Below are 21,016 nucleotides of genomic sequence, written 5' to 3' on the forward strand. Positions count from 1 at the left end.
TGGGAATCTTGAAATTTCGAGAATCCTAATGTATTGGCAGGAGGACACAAGACTCCCCCTGCATTGCGGATGCAATGGCATGCAAACGCTTTTTCAAGCTACGAGCAGCACTGCATGTTACTGACGTCGATGCTCCGCCGGATCCACTGAAGAACAAGTTTTGGAGAGTGGCACCAATCATTGATGCCGTCAGAAGTCGATGTCTTGCTTTGGAACCTCTCACAGAAAGCAGCATTGACGAACAAATGGTGCCCTTCACAGGAAGGGTCCCCGCTAAGCAGTTTGTGAAGAACAAGCCAAACCCTGAAGGACTTAAAGTATTTGTCCGCTGCAGTTCAGACGGCATGGCTCATGACTTTGAGCTCTGTCAAGGGAAAGGCACTGGCGTAAGCAACGACCATTCACATTTGGGCGTTGGTGGTTTGGTTGTGATGCGGCTTGTGGAAGCGCTCCTGCATGGCCTCAACATGAGATGCTACATGGACAATTATTTTTCTTCTGTGCCGCTCTTCCGAGAGCTGAAATTGCTTGGAATTTTAGCGTCTGGCACGATTAGGGCCAACAGACGAGGGCGCGGAAGCTACGACTTCAAGATTGTTGAAGAGGAACACGTGGTCATTGTTCGCTGGCACGACAATGGTCAACATGATCTCTACAGTTGTAGGACTAGGCACTATCACTAAGGTGAAGAGATGGAGTGAAGCAGCAAAGGAGCATGTCGACATCAACTGCCCGCAGGTAATCGCCGAGTGCAATCGATTTATGGGTGGCGTTGACAAGTTGGATTTTTTGATGTTGCTCTATCCCCTTCATGCAAAGACGAAGAAATGGCCAGTAAGGAATAGTCTCCCACTTCATTTCCTTTGCAGTTTAAGACAGCTGGTTTGAGTACATTCGCGATGCTAATGCAGAGGGACTGCCAAAAAAGGATGTGAAGGACGTTATGGCCTTTCAGTCCGACATTACAAGGAGCTTGATTGCAAGCAACAGGACTGCACCAAACAAGAGGGGAAGACTGAGCACCAGCTCTGCAAAGCCTGCCCGAAACTCACATATCGGCATGCCCATGCCGACAAACTCTACAAGGTTTGACGGAAACAATCACTGGCCCATTCACATGAATGCCAACTTCCCGCAAAGGTGCCAAAACACAGGCTGTGTTTCGAAGTCTCAAGTTTGCTGTCGCAAATGCGCAGTTTTCCTCTGCCTAAGTGCCGCAAAGGATTGTTACTATGAATTTCATACCAGAAAGTAGAAGCAATCGAAGTGGGCAAGCTGAGAGGCATTGAAAATTCATTCTGAAGTACTTGTGAAGAGTCACAGCACCTGGAAATAGTTCTGCCTATGTGAGTGGTTGTCGACATACTTTACGGCCTAGGGGCGCCATGTGTACAAATGTCCACATCACAAAAAATTTCTGTTGACTTAATAAACGTTTTTCTTGATACCACTCAGTTTGGGTAGCTGTTTATAGGCAATATTTGAAGGAATCGCAATTTTTCTTCTTGTCTTAAATCGCGCCTAAAGGGGATATACAGAGGTTATAGCACTTAATTTCACAGTAGTGAACACATTGACATCGTATAAAAAATAACAATTTTCAACATACATGAATGAAGACAACATGATATTGGCGTGCTGTCGGGTTACGCTAAGCATTCAACGAGCCTGCATATTTCGACCATATACGTAACAGCCACAAATCATAAAAAAAAAGAGAATTATTTAGTGAAAGAACGCCCGGAGTTCAGCATTGCTGCATTTATTAATGTCAATGCCTGCATCAAAGGCGGTTGAGTAGTGCGGGTAGATAATATCTAAGCATCTGTATCCCGTAGTTAGTTCGTGGCGTGTTAAGGTTGTAGTGCCGCAGACGGCGTAGCAGGTATGTAGGTACAAGGAGCTCAAGCTTAGCGATTTTGTCCCAAGTTTTCTGTTTGTAGCGCAAGGACAGACGTATATCAAAGAGACTAAATATTCTCGGCATGTTACTATTGTGAAAAAGGGCTGCGGAAAGATAATCATAAGGTTGGTTAAAAATAATTCTTAAGGCCTTCTTCTGAAGGAGGTAAATATTTTGAAGAGTGGTCTTTGGAGCAGCTCCCCAAACTAGGTTTCTCTTCAATGCACTTAAGAACAGAGGTAAACAGCTCTTTGTGGGGAATAGAATAGTAGAGATCTACAACGTCTATGGCGGCAGCCAACTCTACTGGCACCAGCCCTTTCCTTATGCAATACGCCAAGCGTCTTGCCTTGCATGTCGTCCAAGTGATGTGGGTGATTAACACAGATTCTTGCGATGGAGAGGAAAACACGAAAGAAGGGCCCGCTGTACTAGAAATGAAGTTCAATAAAACTTTTTGCTGGGCAAGTTGGTTCATTTTACTTGAGGCGATGCTTGTAGCACGACAAAAAGCAGACAAGGCACAGAGATGAATGGGACAAGCGCTACTCTCAACTAGTTTAATTGAAAGATCGATCACACATATTTACATAGTTTCCTTTTTCCTGCAAGAACACAATCACCAGAACACTCGTACGAATGGCACACAAATTTCACACGCCTGCATCAGATCAGGCTATCTAAAAACATACTCCTCAGAGTACATCTTCACCGAAGGGCTGCTGATGCAGTCCGGCCCTTTCTTTTTGATATGGAATGCCTATATCAGTTCCCACTTTAGCGCGCATTTGCTTCGACCAATGACCTGTCTTTTTTAGGAATGACGAGCATTTGCAAGACTTGCAGTGAACTACCGGATTCGTTCCACTCCCATTCTCGAGGCATTTTTCATGCTCGCACTAATGCGGGAACTGATAGAGGCGTTCCATATCAAAAAGAAAGGGTCGGAGTGCGCCAGCAGCCCTTCGGTAAAGATGTACTCTAACGAGCATAAGTTTTTAAATAGCCTGATGTGATGCGTGTGAAATTTGTGTGTCATTTGCATGAGTGTTCTGGTGATTGTGTTCTTGAAGGAAAAGGGAAATTGTATAAATGAGTGCGATTGATCTTTCAATAAAACTAGTTGAGAGTAGCACTTGTCCCGTTCGACTTCTGTCCCTTGTTTGTTTTTTGTCGCGCTACAAGCATCACCTCAAGTAAAATGAACCAACTTGCCCAGCAAAAAGATTTATTGAATTACCTGTCATTATTTTCTTTATCCTCTTTTGATTTCATGTACTTGTCTAACAGCCGAACCAAGCTGGCGTTAATATCGTTGCCCTCTTGTGTCATTCTAAGCATTTTCTTTCTAAATTTGTGGGCCCTTTTCTCCGCTTTCACCTCCTGTGCGGCTTCGTCTTTATGAAGCGCAAGAAGCTGGTGCACAACGGAACTGCTGTCCCGCTTGCGTCGGCTTCTGCCGCCTCCACTTGTTCCACCTCGGTTGCTGCAGCCCAAAGTTCCACTCATACTGGGTAGCACAGCCAGGGGAGACGTGCTCAGCAGTTGGGGGTCCGCTCTGTCGCCGAGGGGCCCGTCTACCCCTGACGCCAGTACCTCGGCAGTGTCTGGCACCTCACTGACGACTGGAAGCTGCATACGACCAAACATAGTATATTGCATTTTTCATCTTCCCAGGTGAATGGTCAAAGTTGCCGTAATGGTACGCAATCATCAGCTGCCCCAACCTATGCCAGCCAGAACAAAGGGACAGTTCAAATCTTTTATCTGCATATAACTGCATAGATATATTATTGAAGAACTTAACAATGCAGTCTAGTAGCTGCATAGATATATGATTGAAGAACTTAATTATACAGTCTAGCAAAAACTAATCACTGAAGAGCAATAATCAATAGCATGTTTAAAATGAATGAGACATCGAGAGTGTCATTGGTAATATATAACCAGTCTTGTACACGTTGCATAAAATAAGTTACCAACTACAATTACAATAACTCCATCTGAAATGTAACTGATTACAGTGGTCAATTACCGCCCCAGTATGGCTAAACGGCTCTGTTCTTGAGACCTGGAAATTGGCCACTGTGATCCCAATTCCAAAAGCAGGGAAGCCACCGACGGATCTTGGCAACATCCGGCCTATTTCTCTAAAATCAACACTGTGCAAGCTCACAGGGGAATTTTAGCCACACGACTGAGCGGCTAACATTATTATATATGTTATAATAACAACGCGGCTCAATTATTATATATGTTTATGTCAGTATCCAGGGCTGTGTAACAACAACTACAGTTTACTGTCCCTGCAAGCTTGCACTTGACAAGACGGAACCGTCCTCCTTCTGTGCTGACCTGGTTGCTATACAAGACTTGCTTCCCTCTGTAGCCGCAGTTACCTTGCTCCCTACAGCCCACATTATCATCCGCACTGACGCCCTTCAAGCAATACGTCTACTCCGACGCGTCAGCCGCAGCCCAGAAATCTGCCAGAATATACATCGCCTGGTGGCTCGCATCCCGCAAGCCATTCGAATTGAGTGGGTCCCACGTGACCTAATCAATTCACAAAGCTCTGCAGATTCTGCAACCTGCTTGCCGACCCTACCCACATCAATGCCTCAATTCCTCAGTACCTCAGTATAGATGATGCTACCCTCCTCACAAGGAACACCTCCGGCGCCACACACGTGCTCTCGTCCCTCCGAATGCGATAACCCTCCCCCCCCCCCCATGGTCTTACCCGTGCAGAGTAGATTGTGCTCCGGAGGATCCGGGTAGGGGTTGCCCTCACTCCTGCCGTAACTGGGACGTGGCCTCAATTTCACCACTTATATCCTTTCTCTTTTCTTCCCAACTCCCCTTATGCCCAGAGGCAATAAACAATGCTATAAAAATAAAAGGATAACTGTATAACCCGAAATGTTAGTCTGAAAAAGTAATCGATTACAAAATTACATAAAATGTATTCAATTACAAGTAACAGATTACTAGTAATCAATTACGTACAACTTGGTATATAACCTTGGCAAGAGGCCGAACCAATGAACCAAAGTAGATAGAGATGAGGTGGGAACTGCAGTATGACATTTTGGTTTGAACTGCTGTGGGTTAAGAACCTTTTGTTCGCCCTTGCCTGACAACCATGGTTGTACAAGTGTAGTTTTTTTCTGTGCAACCTCTTCCCTCCCTTTTCTACTCAGTTCTCTAGTATCCGTAGCCGGCGTGCCTTGTGCAGTATTTTGTACATATAAAAAATTCATAGTGATGGAATTCCACAGTGACTGAGCAGTCTAATAACGGGTAATGTTTGGTTTTGGTTTGGTTTATGGGGGTTTAACGTCCCAAAGCGACTCAGGCTATGAGAGACGCCGTAGTGAAGGCCTCCGGAAATTTCGACCACCTGGGGTTCTTTAACGGGCACTGACATCGCACAGTACACGGGCCTCTAGAATTTCGCCTCCATCGAAATTCGACCGCAGCGGCCGGGATCGAACCCGCGTCTTTCGGGCCGGCAGCCGAGCGCCGTAACCACTCAGCCACCGCGGCGGCTGGGTAATGTTTGAAATTGTAAATTACCTCCAAACTTTCCTCGACCCGCCCATCATCATTGATGGGTAGGCTGCCGAGGAAACTGTGCAGCTGCCAGTAGAACTGCCACGGGACACCAGGAGAGCCAGTAGCAGTTCCAGTTCGTCTCAGCTGCCTGGAAAGATAGAAATGATTTCAATAATAAATGTGCTCTTGGTGATCTCTTTGGGCCATCAAACTTCCTGTGAACACTGGGACTTAAGACAAATGTTACATCAATATTAAGGTACAAACTGGCAGGTACTGGTGAAAATGTCACTTAACTGCACCAGTTGGAACTTTTCAAGTGATTGGTTCAGCTGATAGCATTCTAGCAATATCTGCATAGTAGGCCAGTGAGGCCTACGGTTATATATTTCAGAAAATCGAGAAATTTGCTGAACTGTTACCTTAGCTGGTAGCCAGAAGTACCAGTGCACTCTATAAAGACACTTTAACTCAGGAAAAAAAAAAGAGTGAAATTTTGAAGCACGTGTATTCGATTCTGCACGCAATGCTTACACTTGAGCGGAAGTTGATTGAATGAGAATTTTGCCTGCCAATCAATCAGTGTAAGTTAAATAGGAGATAAGTAATGACCACAACGCTGACCATGCGTGCTGGCGGCTGTATGGCAAGGTCACTATAGTACAGCGCTCTGTCAGTTTGAAACAAAAGCTTTGAACGACAACAGCTGCCGCGAAAATGAGAAAGACAAAGTTTGCATGCAGAGCGGTGCATGCACGCGTACACAAATGAAGACGAAAAGGTGCTTTTCTTTTTTATTAACTGAGTACAGGTGAATAGCCACCCGATTCTTGGCCAATCCCCCTGTGTATATGTGCCATCTTTTGTTAGGCCAACAACTGCGCAGTTTACTAAGAAAAGAAACGAACAGACTGGCGCTGTGTTTCGAGTGAAACATACAGTGCTCCTGTCACAAGGCACTCGTTGTTCAGTTCTTATATGAGCACATACATAACTGAAACATCTTGGGCGCTCGCGAGGTAAACAATACGCGACGACGGCGAAAAGTTTGCACGTTGCTGAACCAACACACTGCTGCCGCACATGTGGGGCTGACGTCGCGCCATAAAAACAGCGCTAGATGAGCAATGCAATGAGTAAAGGTAGCACTTAACGGTATTTTTTGTTCAGATTATCCATTTTTTGCTTGACCTGCTTTGCAGTGTAGGGGCCTTCGCCCGGAGCTAGCCCGGCGTTCAGCTCCGCCGCTATGGCAGCGTATATACGCGCATTGCACGTATTTCCACGCAGAGCGGGTAGCTGGTCCTCCCAGATGCGAATCAAAGTCGCTGTTGTTACATCAGGCCAGTTGACACGCCTCTGGGAGGACGATTCCTGCGACACTGCTGCTGCTGCCTCCATGCCTTCCGCGGACGCCGCCATTTTGTCGGTTAAGCGCAAACGGAGGTTAGCCAGCTCTGTTTACAGTAACTACGGTTAGTGGCGTAACTACCGTTTGGCTTTCCGTGTGAGCGCAACTAACTATAGTTAAGGGTAACCGCAGTTTACTTAACCATGGTTAAGGGTGCCCGTGTAAATGCGGTATAGAGGGAAGGGAAGCGTAGGAGGGGCCGGCAGAAAGTTAGTTAGGCGGATGAGATTAAGAAGTTTGGAGGCATAGGTTGGGCGCAGCTGGCAAAGGACAGGGTTAATTGGAGAGAGGAGATATGGGAGAGGCCTTTGTCCTGCAGTGGGCGTAGCCAGGATAATGATGATATTACTTCTGTGCAAAGTTAAACTTCTCCTGTATAATTCGCTCTTTATGTCCAAAGTAAAGTGTGCACTTAGTTTGGGGAACAACTACAGGTACCAATAAAAGTAGGACTTCCTTTTTGCAGAAAAAGGCTCTACGTGCAATACTAAATGTCGTTCTGATATAAACACATGCGATTTGTTCCGCCAGTTCAATGCCGTAAATGTGTCTGAAAATGTATAATTTTATTCTGGCTGCAAGATATAAGAAGGACATCAAACAAAATGTGAACTACTTGTGTGACACGGCCCACCTTTCGCTAAATATACAAGTTTACCTTAGTAGACACAGCGAACTCTGGCATATTCCAGCATGCCGCGCAAGATATGGTACATATAGCCTAGTAAACACGTTACCCCCATCTTTTAAATAAGCTTCATGCTGCAAAAGTTGATGTATCATGAGCATGCGCCAAAGATATGCAGGATATATGTGCTACTTTTTAGATTTCATCATGCTTTCACTGCTTCTTTATCTCTTTCCTTACATAAAGTGTTGACCCCCTTTTCGAATAACCAAAGACCTGTTTTTCTATTAAGTATATTTTTTCTGTTACTTTTTTTTGTTATCATTTTTCGTATGCGCTTCATTCCTTACTGTTTTTTCTAATGATGCGCCAACCGTTCTTGGCAACCATTGTTTGGATTTCGCGACGCTACTTGCGAACGTAATTTTCATGTTGCCTGCTGCCCTGCAATGAAGGGGCCGAGAGGCATGTCAAGCCACAATTTCTGACTTTTTTCCCTCGACCCTCACCATGTGTACATGGGAAATAAATTGAAATTGAATTACAAACGTCCATGTCTTCTGCAAAATTGTATTATTGTGCTTTTCAAGAGGCTAAAAAGAAGCAGGAAGCTGAGAGTGCAAAGCAGCAGCTGAATAAAAAGCGTGCTCTTGGAAAAGAAGGTTGAGCAAAAAAAAAAAGTGGGAAGCAGCTGTTGGCGAGTTGAATGCTTCAGCAGACATTTATATTGAGAAAGCAGAACCTATCAATGACATGATGTTGGTCGTAAAGTCTACAGTTTGAGGAAGACAGCTAAAGCAAAGGCAAAGGACATCGTGAGTTTGTCTTGAGCTTGAAAAGAAGGAAGCTGATCTTTCATCAAAGGTGGAAGAAAAAAAAAAATTAGCGCCAGTGTGTTTGTTAGAAGTTTCTTGTGCTATGAAGGTTACATATATGAAACATAGAAAATGTTGCTTGAATCAAATGCTCTCTTTGTCAGTCCTTGAAAAAAAAATGGCTAGCAGTTTAGCGTTGCGAAGAATTCTAGCTTTCTTCTAGAGATCAGGGATGCATTATACTGGTGTATACACGTGAAGGATGTGTCAAGCGTTGGCTATTTTGGTGCTGTGGTTACACCTTGCTGCTGGTGGTTTCTGTGTCGGTTGCCGTGGTGGAAACCATTTACTTTTCTGTGCAGGTGCAGTGGACGTGGTCCTGACGGCATCAGCGGCAGCGCTTTTGCAGCAGGTGAGCTGAAACCTGTGCTCGTATAGTGCGATGTACTTCATAAGGAAAAATAACGTGCTTTTATGGTTTATGATTGCATGTCTAGCATGATTTGCTTTTGACATTTGTAGGGGAAATTTTTTGCGCAGCGAGATATTATCGCTACGAACCTGCTTAACACGTTTTTTGGCATAATAGGTTTTTCTCAGTCTTTATCTCTGTTTGCAGCTGAGATCCACTTTTTAGAAGCATCTAACTGCTGACCAAATGGTATGAATAGCTGAGGAAAACCTTGTTTAGTGTGTTACGCCCCTGCTTACCTATGCCTGCATTCTGCTATCTTGGCTCTCTCATCAATACTTGTTATCCAGCTTTGCCATCTTTCTCACACAACACTTAGGCCTTCCACGGTTGTCAGTTAACACTTGTGTGCGTGCCATCTTTTTTGTGGTGTGTGTCACGTTTTTACAAACTTTGAACTGTGCATTTCTTTGACTTTTGTTTGTTGAAAAAATGGGGTTCAGCACAGCTTTTGGTTTTTCTATGTGCAATTTTTTGCTTGGAACCCCCCCCTCCTCCTCTTCCTTAAGGGGGGACACTGGTCTCAAAGCTATTTTCCTTATTTTGACGCCAATGCTAATGAAATCATACCAATTTGTTCAGTTTTTTATGCTGATTTCAAATATGTAATTTGTTTCTAAGTTATTTAATCTATGAGGTATCTAATTTTAATTGTTCATTAATCAGTACCTCCGTGCCGAAAAAATGGCTCCATAAAAAATTATTTCTAATGCATGGCAACCTAGTACAATGACCAAAGAGTGCAACGATCGAAGCAGTTATTTCATTTTACCCTTTTAGTTAGTTGTGCCTATCATGCTTCAATGAACTTCGCAAAATAAAAAAATTTTGAAGCTTAATTAAAGAAATCTGCTTCGATCATTGCACTCACTACACTTCCAGCTTCCTTTAGCAAAAAAAAAAAAAAATACATCTCTACCCATCATAGGTGCAGAGATATCAACAAACTAAAACAACCAGGTGTCCAAAATTTGCGTTTTGAGAAAATAAGTAAAAACAAACTATACATAAATTATTCAAAATTTCATCAAGCTATATACATATTTGCATTTCTTAAGGGCTAATAAGCACAAGGCATGTAGTCAAGACTGCTTGGTCTGACTAGAATGGCGCTTTTTCAATGCCCGATGCATGCTTTCAGTGGAGGCCTGCTTGCGTGCGGATTCTGCTGTCCGGCGCCTGTCTTTCTCAGCCATCCTCCTGATGTTATGTTGGCCAGGGTTCATACTCAGCTCGCTCGGTATTTGGGAAGATGCCTTCAGATTTCCCGCATTGAAGCGGACAACAGCCCCTGCAACGGCTGCTTGAACAGAAAACAGCGAGGCATGTCGCTCCTTTGGTGCAAGCGACCATATCAGCGAGTGCAGGCTCTCATTATTATTTTGAATTTTGCCACGCAAGCGCCGCTCCAGTAGCTTTCGGTCTGCCAAGCGCTCATATATGGGGAAAAGTGCTTTGCACACATGTGACTGCAGATTATACCTGTGCTTGGGAGCGGGCTCACCCTTGGCTGCAGCAGCGTTCTGGCGGCACCATGAGTTTGGGCCTGGACAAAGTGTGGTTTGCTGCACTATCATTTGACGTTACGTGATAGAATGTGGCCATCACGGCCTTGTGCATGGCTCCAATATCTCCAGCATGGGATTTCAGGGCCCAGCTGTAATATGACGTCAACTTAGTGACAAGGTCGCCTGTTAGCTTTCCTTTGTTACTAAGGCTCTCTTTTGCATAGCCTTTATGCTTGGCAATTGCATTGCGCAGAGCCGTGCCCATTCGCTTCTGCACATGGTTCGTGCAGTCTTCTTTCTGTATTTTTACATAGCCGTACACAGACTATTCTTGCAGTTCAAGAAATGTGCGGCTGTTGCCATCTGAAAGGACAGTAGTGTATCTAAGGCCATGTTTCTCCCATGACCTTTCGAACAACACAAGCCCAGCCTGTACTTCCATTTCACCAGACTTTTTGTCCGTGTTTTTTTGGCACAAGTGGCTGTCGCTCCATGCTTGATAGGACGGGTCGTCGTCCTTAGGCCCGCGCTCGCACCCGGCACAGAAATTACTAAACACAACGTAATCCAGGGCGAGCCCGGTAAAAAGTTCAATTACTGCACTGACACCGATGCGGGATGAATGACCCTGGGTCATCCACGAACCATCGAAAGAGACTGAAATGTCCCCGGGGTTGTCTACTCGTGCTCACGGTAGAGCTGCCGAACAGATTTGGTGCTGTCCTTCAACACTTCTTCGGCTGCGTGTGTTGCTGCGGGCGTCGGCTTACTCTTCACATAGCTGTGCCACGTTTTCGTGTGCAGGCCACGATACGATATATTCATCGCAGCAAACACATCATTTAGCGCGGTTTGCCTATTTCCAGTACTTTGCATCGCACGTGCAGCAAGAATATTTACGACAAACGGATTTATCTTTTGGCTGCCTTGCGCGCGCGGCGAGCTCCATGCCGACGCAGTGTCTCCTCAATTCACACACACGAGGGACAATTTCACCGCGAAACCGTACTCCCGATTCCCTTTAGAAACCTGCACATCCCCGCCGCACACTCTACACTTCACGGCATGCAAAAGTTCGTTGAAGGATTCTAAACTCACAATAGTGAAAGCACTACCGTCCGCACGGTGACCGTCTGTACTGTCAAGGGGACGGTCGTCACAGTTTCCGATGAAATCAAGCTCATTCTTCGTTGCTGCAGTTGATTCCAGCTCCTGCAGAATTCCTTCCACTTTTCACTTATTTTCAAGCAAGTCCGAAGGCTGCAGCATCGTTGTGTTGCAGTGGACGCGGCCGCTGTGCGTAGACGTCGCCGAGCTCGCTAGGCCTATATCGTCCGCGGGGACTTCACTTGCCGCTGGCTCCTGCACGTTCTCACTGCTTTTGGGTGATGCAGGACGTTTTCGGAAGTTGTCACCGCGCGCGGACTTCTTATTTTTCCCGAATTTGTGGCGCGAACGAAATTTACTCAGAGGCATCGTTGCTGATCGGTCTCGACTGTCAACAAAATGGCGTCTTCGACGCTTCCAACGCTGGCTCGAGCAGACGATGCGTGGCGGAATCAGCCAATCGGGTAGCTCAGTTCAGTCACGTGCGCTCAGCAGCGAATCAGATTCCGCGTTTTTTCCCTTGTTTGTGGTGCTTTTTCTTGGTGGCCACAGAGGGCATGCAAGCAGCAGTGGCGGGAAATTGAAGCCTAGAGAGCGCTCTTTCAAACGAGCCCAACATGGCCGCGATAGGTACGGTGGAACGGCAGCTCCGCACGATGAAAAATGTGCTGTTTTTTTTGTCTGCTCGTGCACAAATTCAGATTTCGCGGTGATCTAAACTCAATAATATGCTGGAACTACTGACCTCTTGAAGAAGAGAATTGGTGAACTTGGAGAATAATAGCTGCAGATTCCGAAAATGCTATTTTCAGAAAATTTGTTTTTTGGTCATTTTTTGGTCTCAGAGACCCGTGTCCCCCCTTAAAGAGCAACTGCGGGCAATTTTTGAATGTTTTGAACTGATAATCACTTCACCTTAATCCCCTCTCCAATACAAAAAATGATTTTTCAGAATGCTGAGTAAAAGTATTTTAAAACTGCAAAACCAGTGAGCTGAAACCAAAATTGGACTTTGACCTAACTATGGCGTCACGACAGACCAGCCTATGACAGCCTATGATGCTGTCAGAAGACCTACCTTTTGCACATTGAGTGGCTAAAGTAATGACTGTAAGTGACAGCTTGGGTAATCATTTGTCTGAAGTGACCAAACACAAGCTCAGAATTTGTCCTTCAGCAAATGCAGAGTGCATATTAAAGAGCATGCTAACTTTTATATCACACATGCGCACACTGCAGAAAAGTGGACACCACTAACCACATATTTATATCCTGTACAAAACTTTAAGAACTTAGAAAAAAAGCACTTCCCGCAATTTTATGACGAGCACATCCCATTTACACCCTTCCTTTTTCCTAGAAGAAAATTCACTAGTGAAAACCTCTTCTCTTGTTCCGTTCCTAAAAGATGCAAACGTCCTAAACCTGCTGTAGTGTTACAAAATAACCTTAAAACTTAATCACACCAAACAGACATATTAAAACTTGCGTTTGGCATATGATGGTCTTAGTTGGCCATGTGCCATAAAACCGAACACAAAACAACACATGCTAGGTTGCGCATAGAAATTGCCCTGATTGAGGCCACGAAATGGTAAATTTTAAAATTCATTTGCGCTGCATCAAAACATCATCTGGCACAGAAGACCAAATATAACTGCGGTGAATGTACCGTGAAATTTCAATAAAATTTGTGGTGGTAGAAAAAAATTGGCAGTGGTTTAGCTCTGGTTAAACCTGGAGTGACGCGATAGCTACAGCTGGCCAAGTGGAACTTGGTCACGTGACCAACCACGTGACGAACCACAGGATCTGCCACGGCTCCACGCCGCCGGCAGCTGCTCTGCACCATGTGACCAACCACGTGACTGCGTGGCGGCGCAGCCACAGGGTGGCACGCGCCACGCTCAAGGCTCGAAATGCTACCATAATGTATCTATCGCTACAAAATCCCGGAGCTGGCTTAAATCCACCCATGTCAGTTGTGTTGGTGTCGTCATCGCCCTTGTGTGACAACGCAGTCTGCTGTCTAGTTGGTCGACCAGAGCACCTTTCAAGCTTTGTTGTCTTCATCAGCCTGTAACAATGTTCACTTCAGGACAAAGGCCTCTGCTGCGGCCACTTTAAGACCACGAGTTGGGCTCGCTACGCATGCGGGTCAAGAATATCAGCTAGATTTCCTAATCTCACCTGCCCCTGCCCTCTCTTCGGATCCACTCTTTTACCCCGAGGGACCAGTGGTTCTCCTTCCTTTGCGTGGAATGTCCCGATTATGGCCATTTATTCTTGTTGATATTGCACAACTGTGCTGTACCGAGCGTGATGCTGAAGCGGGTCGTATTTTTCAGGAGGAGAACCTGTACTCGGAGCTGTCGGTGCTGGCAGAGCACACGGCCACTTCGGACATCGGAGCCACCATCAGGCTGCAGGACTTGAACTGAAACCAATTTGCTCAAGACAGAGGCAACGAATAAAATGACCTCTGGTTTGCTCTCTCTGGTTATTATGATATTCAAGCAGCTGCAGACCAGGAACGTATTGGTTTCCTGGGCGCCCCTACAAACGTGAACTGTGTAGCGACTGCCACTGCCTGAACAGCTAGAGCAGCTGAGCAAAAGAAAACAGTTTGCTCCGCTGCTCGCCGAAGAAAGCTGGCTAGTGAGGCTCCCTTAAATATATCAAGGCTTTTCACAGAATGATTGCCAAAGCTTCAGGGGTTACTTGTGTAAGCTCTTTTAACGCGCTAGCGTTGAGGGTCCTGTTAAGCAGGAAACGTGGTGTCGTAGGTGGCGTGAGTGAAAAATCACCAGGGTAGACCATCTAGGTAACGTGACCCTGTGGCATAGACCTGCCCATCGTGGCAGATAGCATTTAATGATGAGTGGGAAGAGCACTCTGGGTGTCTACGAGTGGCAGCACTGAAGTCACTGGAACTGGGAAAGTGCCGCAACTGCCAGAGCCACTCAGCCGTGGTCACCATATTTGTTTCAGCGCAGCTGACGCGCCTGCAGCCGGGCAAGCTAGTTGCACCTGCGTGACCTGAGGTGCTCTGAATGGCCGCATAATTTTGGCTCGCAGATTTAAGCAGCCATGCTTAGATTGCAAGCCAAGAAGTAAAAAAGCCAGTATAGAGGTTCTCCAAGACAAAATGAATTTTTCAGTGAAGGATACTGTAACGAAAGAAATCACCAAATGCGTAGACTGTGTATTGCTTGGCTCAAAGTAGTATTTACACAATTGTAAGTCAACCCCCCACATCACATCTCCGAAAAAAACAAACAAACTTGGAGGTCACTTACATTTGGCCTTTAATAATGGAACGCGACAGCACTATCCTGCAGCCCCCGCTTATCGTCTGCTGCGCCCGTGGTCACATTCCAAAACGAAAATGTATTAGTCACTGGACTGCTCGTCCACAATTGCACCATCATCCTCACTAGCACTGCCGTCGTGATAGTGGCTGCGGTCCCACAGCTCGTTGTTTCTAACATCGTCGCGCAGCGGAATCCCGCATTTCGCAGCCTGCAGGGGCGTCCTCTCTAGGGGATGTTGGTGAGTAGTGCGCCACCACGTACCCCAGCACCCGCGCTTAGGCTGTGCGTGGCTTTGCCGTGTCTGGGGAAAAGGAAATCCTTGTGGCTGAGCAGACGCCGAGTGTTTGGACCTTAGAGGCCCCTTGGCAGATGCAACACCCCACTTTGGCCCCCGCTTCCCACGGACGGTACCCCCGGATTGATCCGCCCCCGGGGGAAATCAGCCAGTTGCCATTTCCTGTCCCTCCCTCCACACTTTTCTTTCCTATCTTCTCTCTCCCACCTATCCTGTCATCTAACTCCTTCCTTATTTTCTTACTTTCCGGGCAGCAAGGGTTAGCCCTGCGCTTACTGGTCTACCTTGGCCCTTATGCATAGAGTTATATTGGCCACATATGGTTAGTGCGTCTAACGCATTCCCATGTTGGGCTCCATGGTGGGCGACCAGCGCGGCTGCCGAACAACATCTATCTTATGGCTAACAAAAAACACCCTTCCGATTGGTCCCTGAAAAGGGGCCGGACCGACGTGAAACACGTGCCGCAAAAGTCGACGGAAAGCTTTTTTTTGTGCACTCCATAACCGACGAACCTGTAGCTGATTTATCAGCCTTTGCAATTGCAAAGAATATCAGGAACTGTGTTGGAAAAGACTTCAAAGCGAAGAAGCAAAGAACAGGAGATCTCCTCGTAGAAATCGAGACTAAAGACCAAAGTGTCAGACTGCTAAATATGAAAAAGCTTGGCCAACTGGATGTGCAGGTGATGCCATAACACGAAGGTATAGATATAGATGATGCCATAACACGAAGGTCTCGCACATCTAACTATAGACAAATAAAATACGGCGATCACAAAGATAATTATCGATGCAGCTTCAATGAAGACTGCCGTCAAATGAGGAAAGCACAAAACAAAGCATGACAGATCTTCAAATGATGTCCAACCATCACAAATCTCCTAGCATTTAAAAAAAAAGCGAAAGGTTATGTTTGGCGGAAAGCAAAGGACGGGTCATGGAAAAAGTTCGTCTCTAGAGTAAACAGTCGTACTCCAGATAAACTAGTGTGGGAAAAAATACGCAAGATCGATGGTGAAAACAGGGCGTTTACGATCCCTCTTAACAAAACTGATGCGGGGAGTACATCGCATAAAGAACAGGCAAATATCTTGAAACATTTCTATAATATATCGAGTTCTGCAGGATATACAGAGAAGTTTTTGAAACAGAAAATAATGAAAAAGAAGCTACCGCACTCAAGTGCAAGCGAAGAATACAACTGCGATTTCACACTGTATGAACTCGTATTAGCAAACTGCAAGGCCACTGCGGGTGGTCCAGATGGAATCCATTACAGCATGCTGCAAAATCTCCCTCCTTCTTCACTTGAATCATTGCTGTCCTTTTTTAACCGTATTTGAAACAAAGGTGAACTGCCTAACGAATGGAAAACTGCAATAGTCATCCCTATACTAAAGCGCGGAAAGACCGATGCCTTGCAGAAAGCTATCGTCCGATAACTCTGGCCAGCTCTCTCTGCAAAACCTTTGAACGTCTCGTCAATACGAGGCTAGTTTACATTCTAGAAATGAACAAGCGAATAAATCGATTCTAGTGCGGTTTCCGACGTCACCGATCTACGGCCGACCTATTGGTGTGCCTTGAAACACACATCCGGGAGGCTCGCGCAAATGGCCAATACTGCCTGTCGGTATTTCTCTGTCTAGAAAAAGCATACGACACAACCTGGAGGTATGGAATCCTCCAGGACCTCGTAAATACTGGAATTGGTGGAAAAATGCTCCGATGTATTGAAGACTTTCCGTACCTTCAGAGTTCGACTGGGCAACACTCTGATGTGTTCATTAAAAAAAATGGAGTCCCCCAAGGTAGCGTATTGAGTGTGATGCTCTTTTCCTTAAAAATAAATTCATTAACTAATATCATCCCGCCTAGTGTGCAATACTCGTACGTAGATGATCTGCAAATCAGCTTTGCATCCTGCAACTTTGCTATCTGCTAACGACAAATACAAACAACTGTCAATCGCCTCACAAGGTGGGCGGATGAAAATGGACTCGGGTTCTCGCCAGAAAAAACTTTCAGTCTGCTTCTCACGAAAACGAGGCCTACTTCCACATCCATCCCTGCAGCTCAGTGGGAAAACCCTTCCCGTAAAAACCGAACAAAAGTTTCCTGGTTTGATTTTTGATTCAAAACTAACATTCGGACCACACATCAAACAGCTGAAGCTCCGCACTCGGAAAGCTACAAAAATATCCTGAAAGTTCTGTCCCACAAGACGTGGGGTGCAGACTTGCTTTGCTTACTCCGCCTATATCGATCACTGATATGCTCAAAGATGGAATACGGGTGTGTTGTTTATTCTTCAGCCCAACCATCCACATTGAAAGCTCTAGACCCCGTCCATCATTCCGTATTAAGGATTATTCTAGGCGCATACCGAACGTCACGTATTCAAAGCCTATATGTGGAATGCCACGAACCGTCTTTGCAATCGCGAAGAGTGTTCTTAACACTGACATATGCACTAAAGATTTTCTCATTGCGGGAACACCCCTCCAAACCTATTTTTTAAAATACATATCAGACGGCTGTCTTCCGAAATAAGACAACATACATGCCAACCATAGGAATCGGGATAAACGAGACCGCCAAATCATATGAACTCAATCTTTCTGTAGAGCATCTGTTCCCATACGAAAATTACGTCGCACCTTGGATGAAAACGTCCGTGCAATGTAATTTTGCATTAGCCAAGTACGACAAGAAAGCTGTACCATTGGCATTTATAGAAAGCGAGTTTTTTTTTAAATTGAAGAAAGATATAATGAATTTACAGCTTTATACACAGACGGCTCAAAAACTCATGACAGGGTTGGTGCAGCTGCCGTGCAAAAGTGTCGTGTCAGTCGTGCCATTGTACTTAATCCAAAAGCTAGTGTACACCGTGGAATTATATGGAATATCGACAGCACTGGACGACATAAGTAACAATAAAAACGCAGTAATATACACAGACTCCAGAAGTGCCATGACTGCAATTAGCTCGAAACAGATAAAAAACCCTCTTTTTACTGTATATCCTGCAAAAACTGCATCAGCTTGCGATACACGGGTACAATGTACATTTCTTCTGCGTTCCAAGCCATGTTGGAATTCCTGGAAACGAGCTCGCAGACTCCGTGGCAGGAAATGCAACCAGGAGTGACGTCTGCAAAATGAAGATCCCCTGGCAGGACTATAAAGGAACAATTAAGCGAGCGCTGAAATCTAAATGGCAGGTTGAATGGAATCATGTGCTAAATAATAAACTGCACCTCATAAAGCCAAACATAAAAGAATGGAAGGATTACCATCACAAAAGCAGATTTTATGAAGTCATACATTCAGGACTAAGAATCGGACATGCACTTAACAAACAATTATTTACTCAAGGGAGCAGATCCGTCAGAATGCAAGCACTGCAGTTGCCCGCTTTCAGTCATTCACATCCTTTTAACCTGTCCATTGTAGAAACGCATTGTCATATTCATTTTGCAAACTTTTACAAACATCACATACCATTCCATCCATCTCTTCTGTTAGGTGATGAACCTATGGTACCATTTGATAAAATTGTGGAGTTTTTAAATAGCATTGGAATTTTAATCTTTAGTTTTTTTCATATCACATCATCTAAAGGGTACCCTGTCACAGACAAGGAGGCCCCGTAGCCATGCACAGTGGGAGGCAACTCCTCGCCCTCTTGCTCTTGGCAGTATCCTACATTCAGACTCCATTTCATTCCTTTTTTACCGCCATGATTATACCACATTGTAACTAATGATGTTTAGATCTTATGGATTTGTTCCAGCCATTTACACTGGATTTTTAGTCTCTCTTATTTGTTTATTGCGCACCGCGTATCATAATGACATCAGTTTCACTTGTAAACTAGATATAAATAAGAATCGCTTTGGCGCTCTTTGGCCTTAGTCGCCCTTGCGCCAATGAACTCTCAATTAACTAACCAAACTTACCGAATTTCGCAAAGGGCCCCATCGCGTGGAACAGCTGAAAATTTTGCCTCGCTGCAGCTGCCACACCTCGAACATCGAAATTGCGGCCCAGCGCGGAGTTCGTTTCTTCGGCATAAAGAAGGACAGGCATCTTGAGTGCAGCCGAAATCGAGCGAGACGAAGCACTGCATTAAAAACTTGTGAAACGCGGCCGGCAGTAAACTGCGGCAGAGCCAAAAAGAGACTACGCGTGAGCGCGTCGCTCTTCTGTCGGCTATCTGCACACACCGGCGAGTTGTGATTCTTGCTGGGAGTGGAAAGGGGGACACAGCGCCTGCATTTATGTCACTCTCCTGAGGGGATGGTCGCTGCGCTGGGGGGGGGGGGGGGGGGGGGGGGTGTAAGGAGGGCACACCCGGCGCCGCCGCGGTTCCTTTCCATGTCAGGTGGGAGGACAGCGATAGGGTGCTATCCCCCCAGTGAGAGTACAGACCTCAACCGATCACCATCGTTCAGGCGCTACCCTGGGCAAGACCTGCCATACCACTAGGGTGACGGTTTCTTTTTGTTTTGGTGGGCGGGCATTTCCCTGCCAATAGGCTCATGCAATCGGGCTCGTCTCCACCGGAAGGGGGGCGGGGGGGAGGGGGGGTGGCGCAGTGCCAGTGCTCCACGCTCGCACCGCCGCGGGGGACCAAAGTCTGGCGCGAGCAAGTCCGCTAGTATTTCATTATAATGCGCTTGGTGCTTTCTTCCTAAAAAAGTATGCGCAGATTGCACCATTCTGCCACAGATTTTCCTCTTGTCAAGTGCTGCTTTTCTCTCTCCAGATGAAACCAAAGCTCCTTGCAGACTTTGGCCTTGACCTCCTGAAGGCTTGGTGTCTTGCTGGTGTAGGCCGCTCGGCATCTTGGGCTGCTTTCCAATACTCTAGACGTCTAACAAGACGTCTAGTGTGATGTCTATACTCCGTTTCATACATAGCTGTCTACACAGCCAAAGGTACGGAAGTAGTCCGTCAAAAAAAAAACTAACAAAATGTGTCACTCCGCCTCGCGTCGTGGCTGAGTGGTACGAAGCGCGGGCATGTTTGTTCATTTTGTGAGGGGGCCCAGGTTCGATCCTCAACGTAGGTTTGTTCTTTTTTTTATCTTTTTTTGGCGAATCTCTAGATAGAAATTCTAAATGCGAGTCATATATAAGTGGCCTTTTTTGTTATCAAAATGAAATGACTTCTTTAATAAGAAGCGTGCTGTTAACTTTTTCCGCAGGGAAACGAAAGTGAAGTGAGAGTTGGCAACGGACGCACTGAGAGGCGCTGTTTTTCGGTGTTCACGGATTTTTTCGCATGCTGCACACAATGAATCATTAATTGTGGGGTGATAGAATTCAGTGTGGCTTCAATTATTTTACTCCGCCAGAAAGACCACCTTTCTTAAACCTCACAACTGTCCGAGGGCTCACTCCGGTCATCTCGCCCACGATTGCGAGAACGTCACGCACAGTCTACTCGGGGTGGAGGTTCCTTATGCTTGCGTAGACATTAACTATCACCGCCTTGCAGTCTTTAGAAAACTTTGGAGACTTCACCTTGGAAAAGAGGCGAACAGGAGATGTTTTCGAAGTCGAAGCGGGGGAAGAAAACAAGCGAGCAGGTGACAGCGACGCCATTTTCACAAACAGACCTGCCGGCTCAGCTGCGAAAACCTGATACAGCCGGCGCCTGAGAAAACGAAAAATCTGCGTCACTCGGTTCTGGAAAACATAAAAGAAAAATCAATCTATTTGCAAAATAAAACACTTCCATCGGTCTACTATAATATCAACTACTGTTCACTTTGCTTGTCAATTCATTTCTATTTTTATTTTTGACGCACTATATTATGATGCGGACGAGGATCGCAAACAGGCACCGTAGCCTTGGCTGCGTAGACAGCTAAGTATGAAACGGAGTATAGGAAGCAGTCTACATGTCCATGTTACAGTGCTCTAGAATATGGGTAGTGGGTTCAGGAGCCGGCGCGCTCCATGCGATGCGGTGAGGCGGCGAGTGTCGACA

The 21,016-nt window shown here is 45.8% G+C and overlaps 1 protein-coding gene and 1 long non-coding RNA gene across 4 annotated transcripts in view; one reads left to right on the top strand and one right to left on the bottom strand.

The window, feature by feature from the left end:
• LOC144094203 (uncharacterized) overlaps nucleotides 1-13,893 on the top strand; it is a 158,611-nt gene extending 144,718 nt beyond the window's left edge. For all 3 annotated transcript variants that reach the window (XR_013306478.1, XM_077628131.1, XM_077628130.1), the window contains 2 exons: nucleotides 8,678-8,727; nucleotides 13,751-13,893. Coding sequence is in view for 2 of the 3 variants with exons in the window: in XM_077628131.1 (XP_077484257.1) it covers nucleotides 8,678-8,727; nucleotides 13,751-13,843 (143 nt within the window). In the remaining variant the exon portion in view is untranslated. The remainder of the gene's footprint in view (nucleotides 1-8,677; nucleotides 8,728-13,750) is intronic.
• Nucleotides 3,081-20,910, bottom strand: LOC144094204 (uncharacterized). The gene is made up of 3 exons (XR_013306479.1): nucleotides 20,548-20,910; nucleotides 5,483-5,609; nucleotides 3,081-3,535 (listed from the first exon to the last, which is right to left on the bottom strand). It is a non-coding gene; the product is annotated as an uncharacterized LOC144094204 (long non-coding RNA).
• Nucleotides 20,911-21,016: the final 106 nt, after the last annotated feature.

This window comes from Amblyomma americanum, chromosome 6 (genome assembly GCF_052857255.1).
Source record: "Amblyomma americanum isolate KBUSLIRL-KWMA chromosome 6, ASM5285725v1, whole genome shotgun sequence".
NCBI classification, from domain to species: Eukaryota; Metazoa; Arthropoda; class Arachnida; order Ixodida; family Ixodidae; genus Amblyomma; species Amblyomma americanum.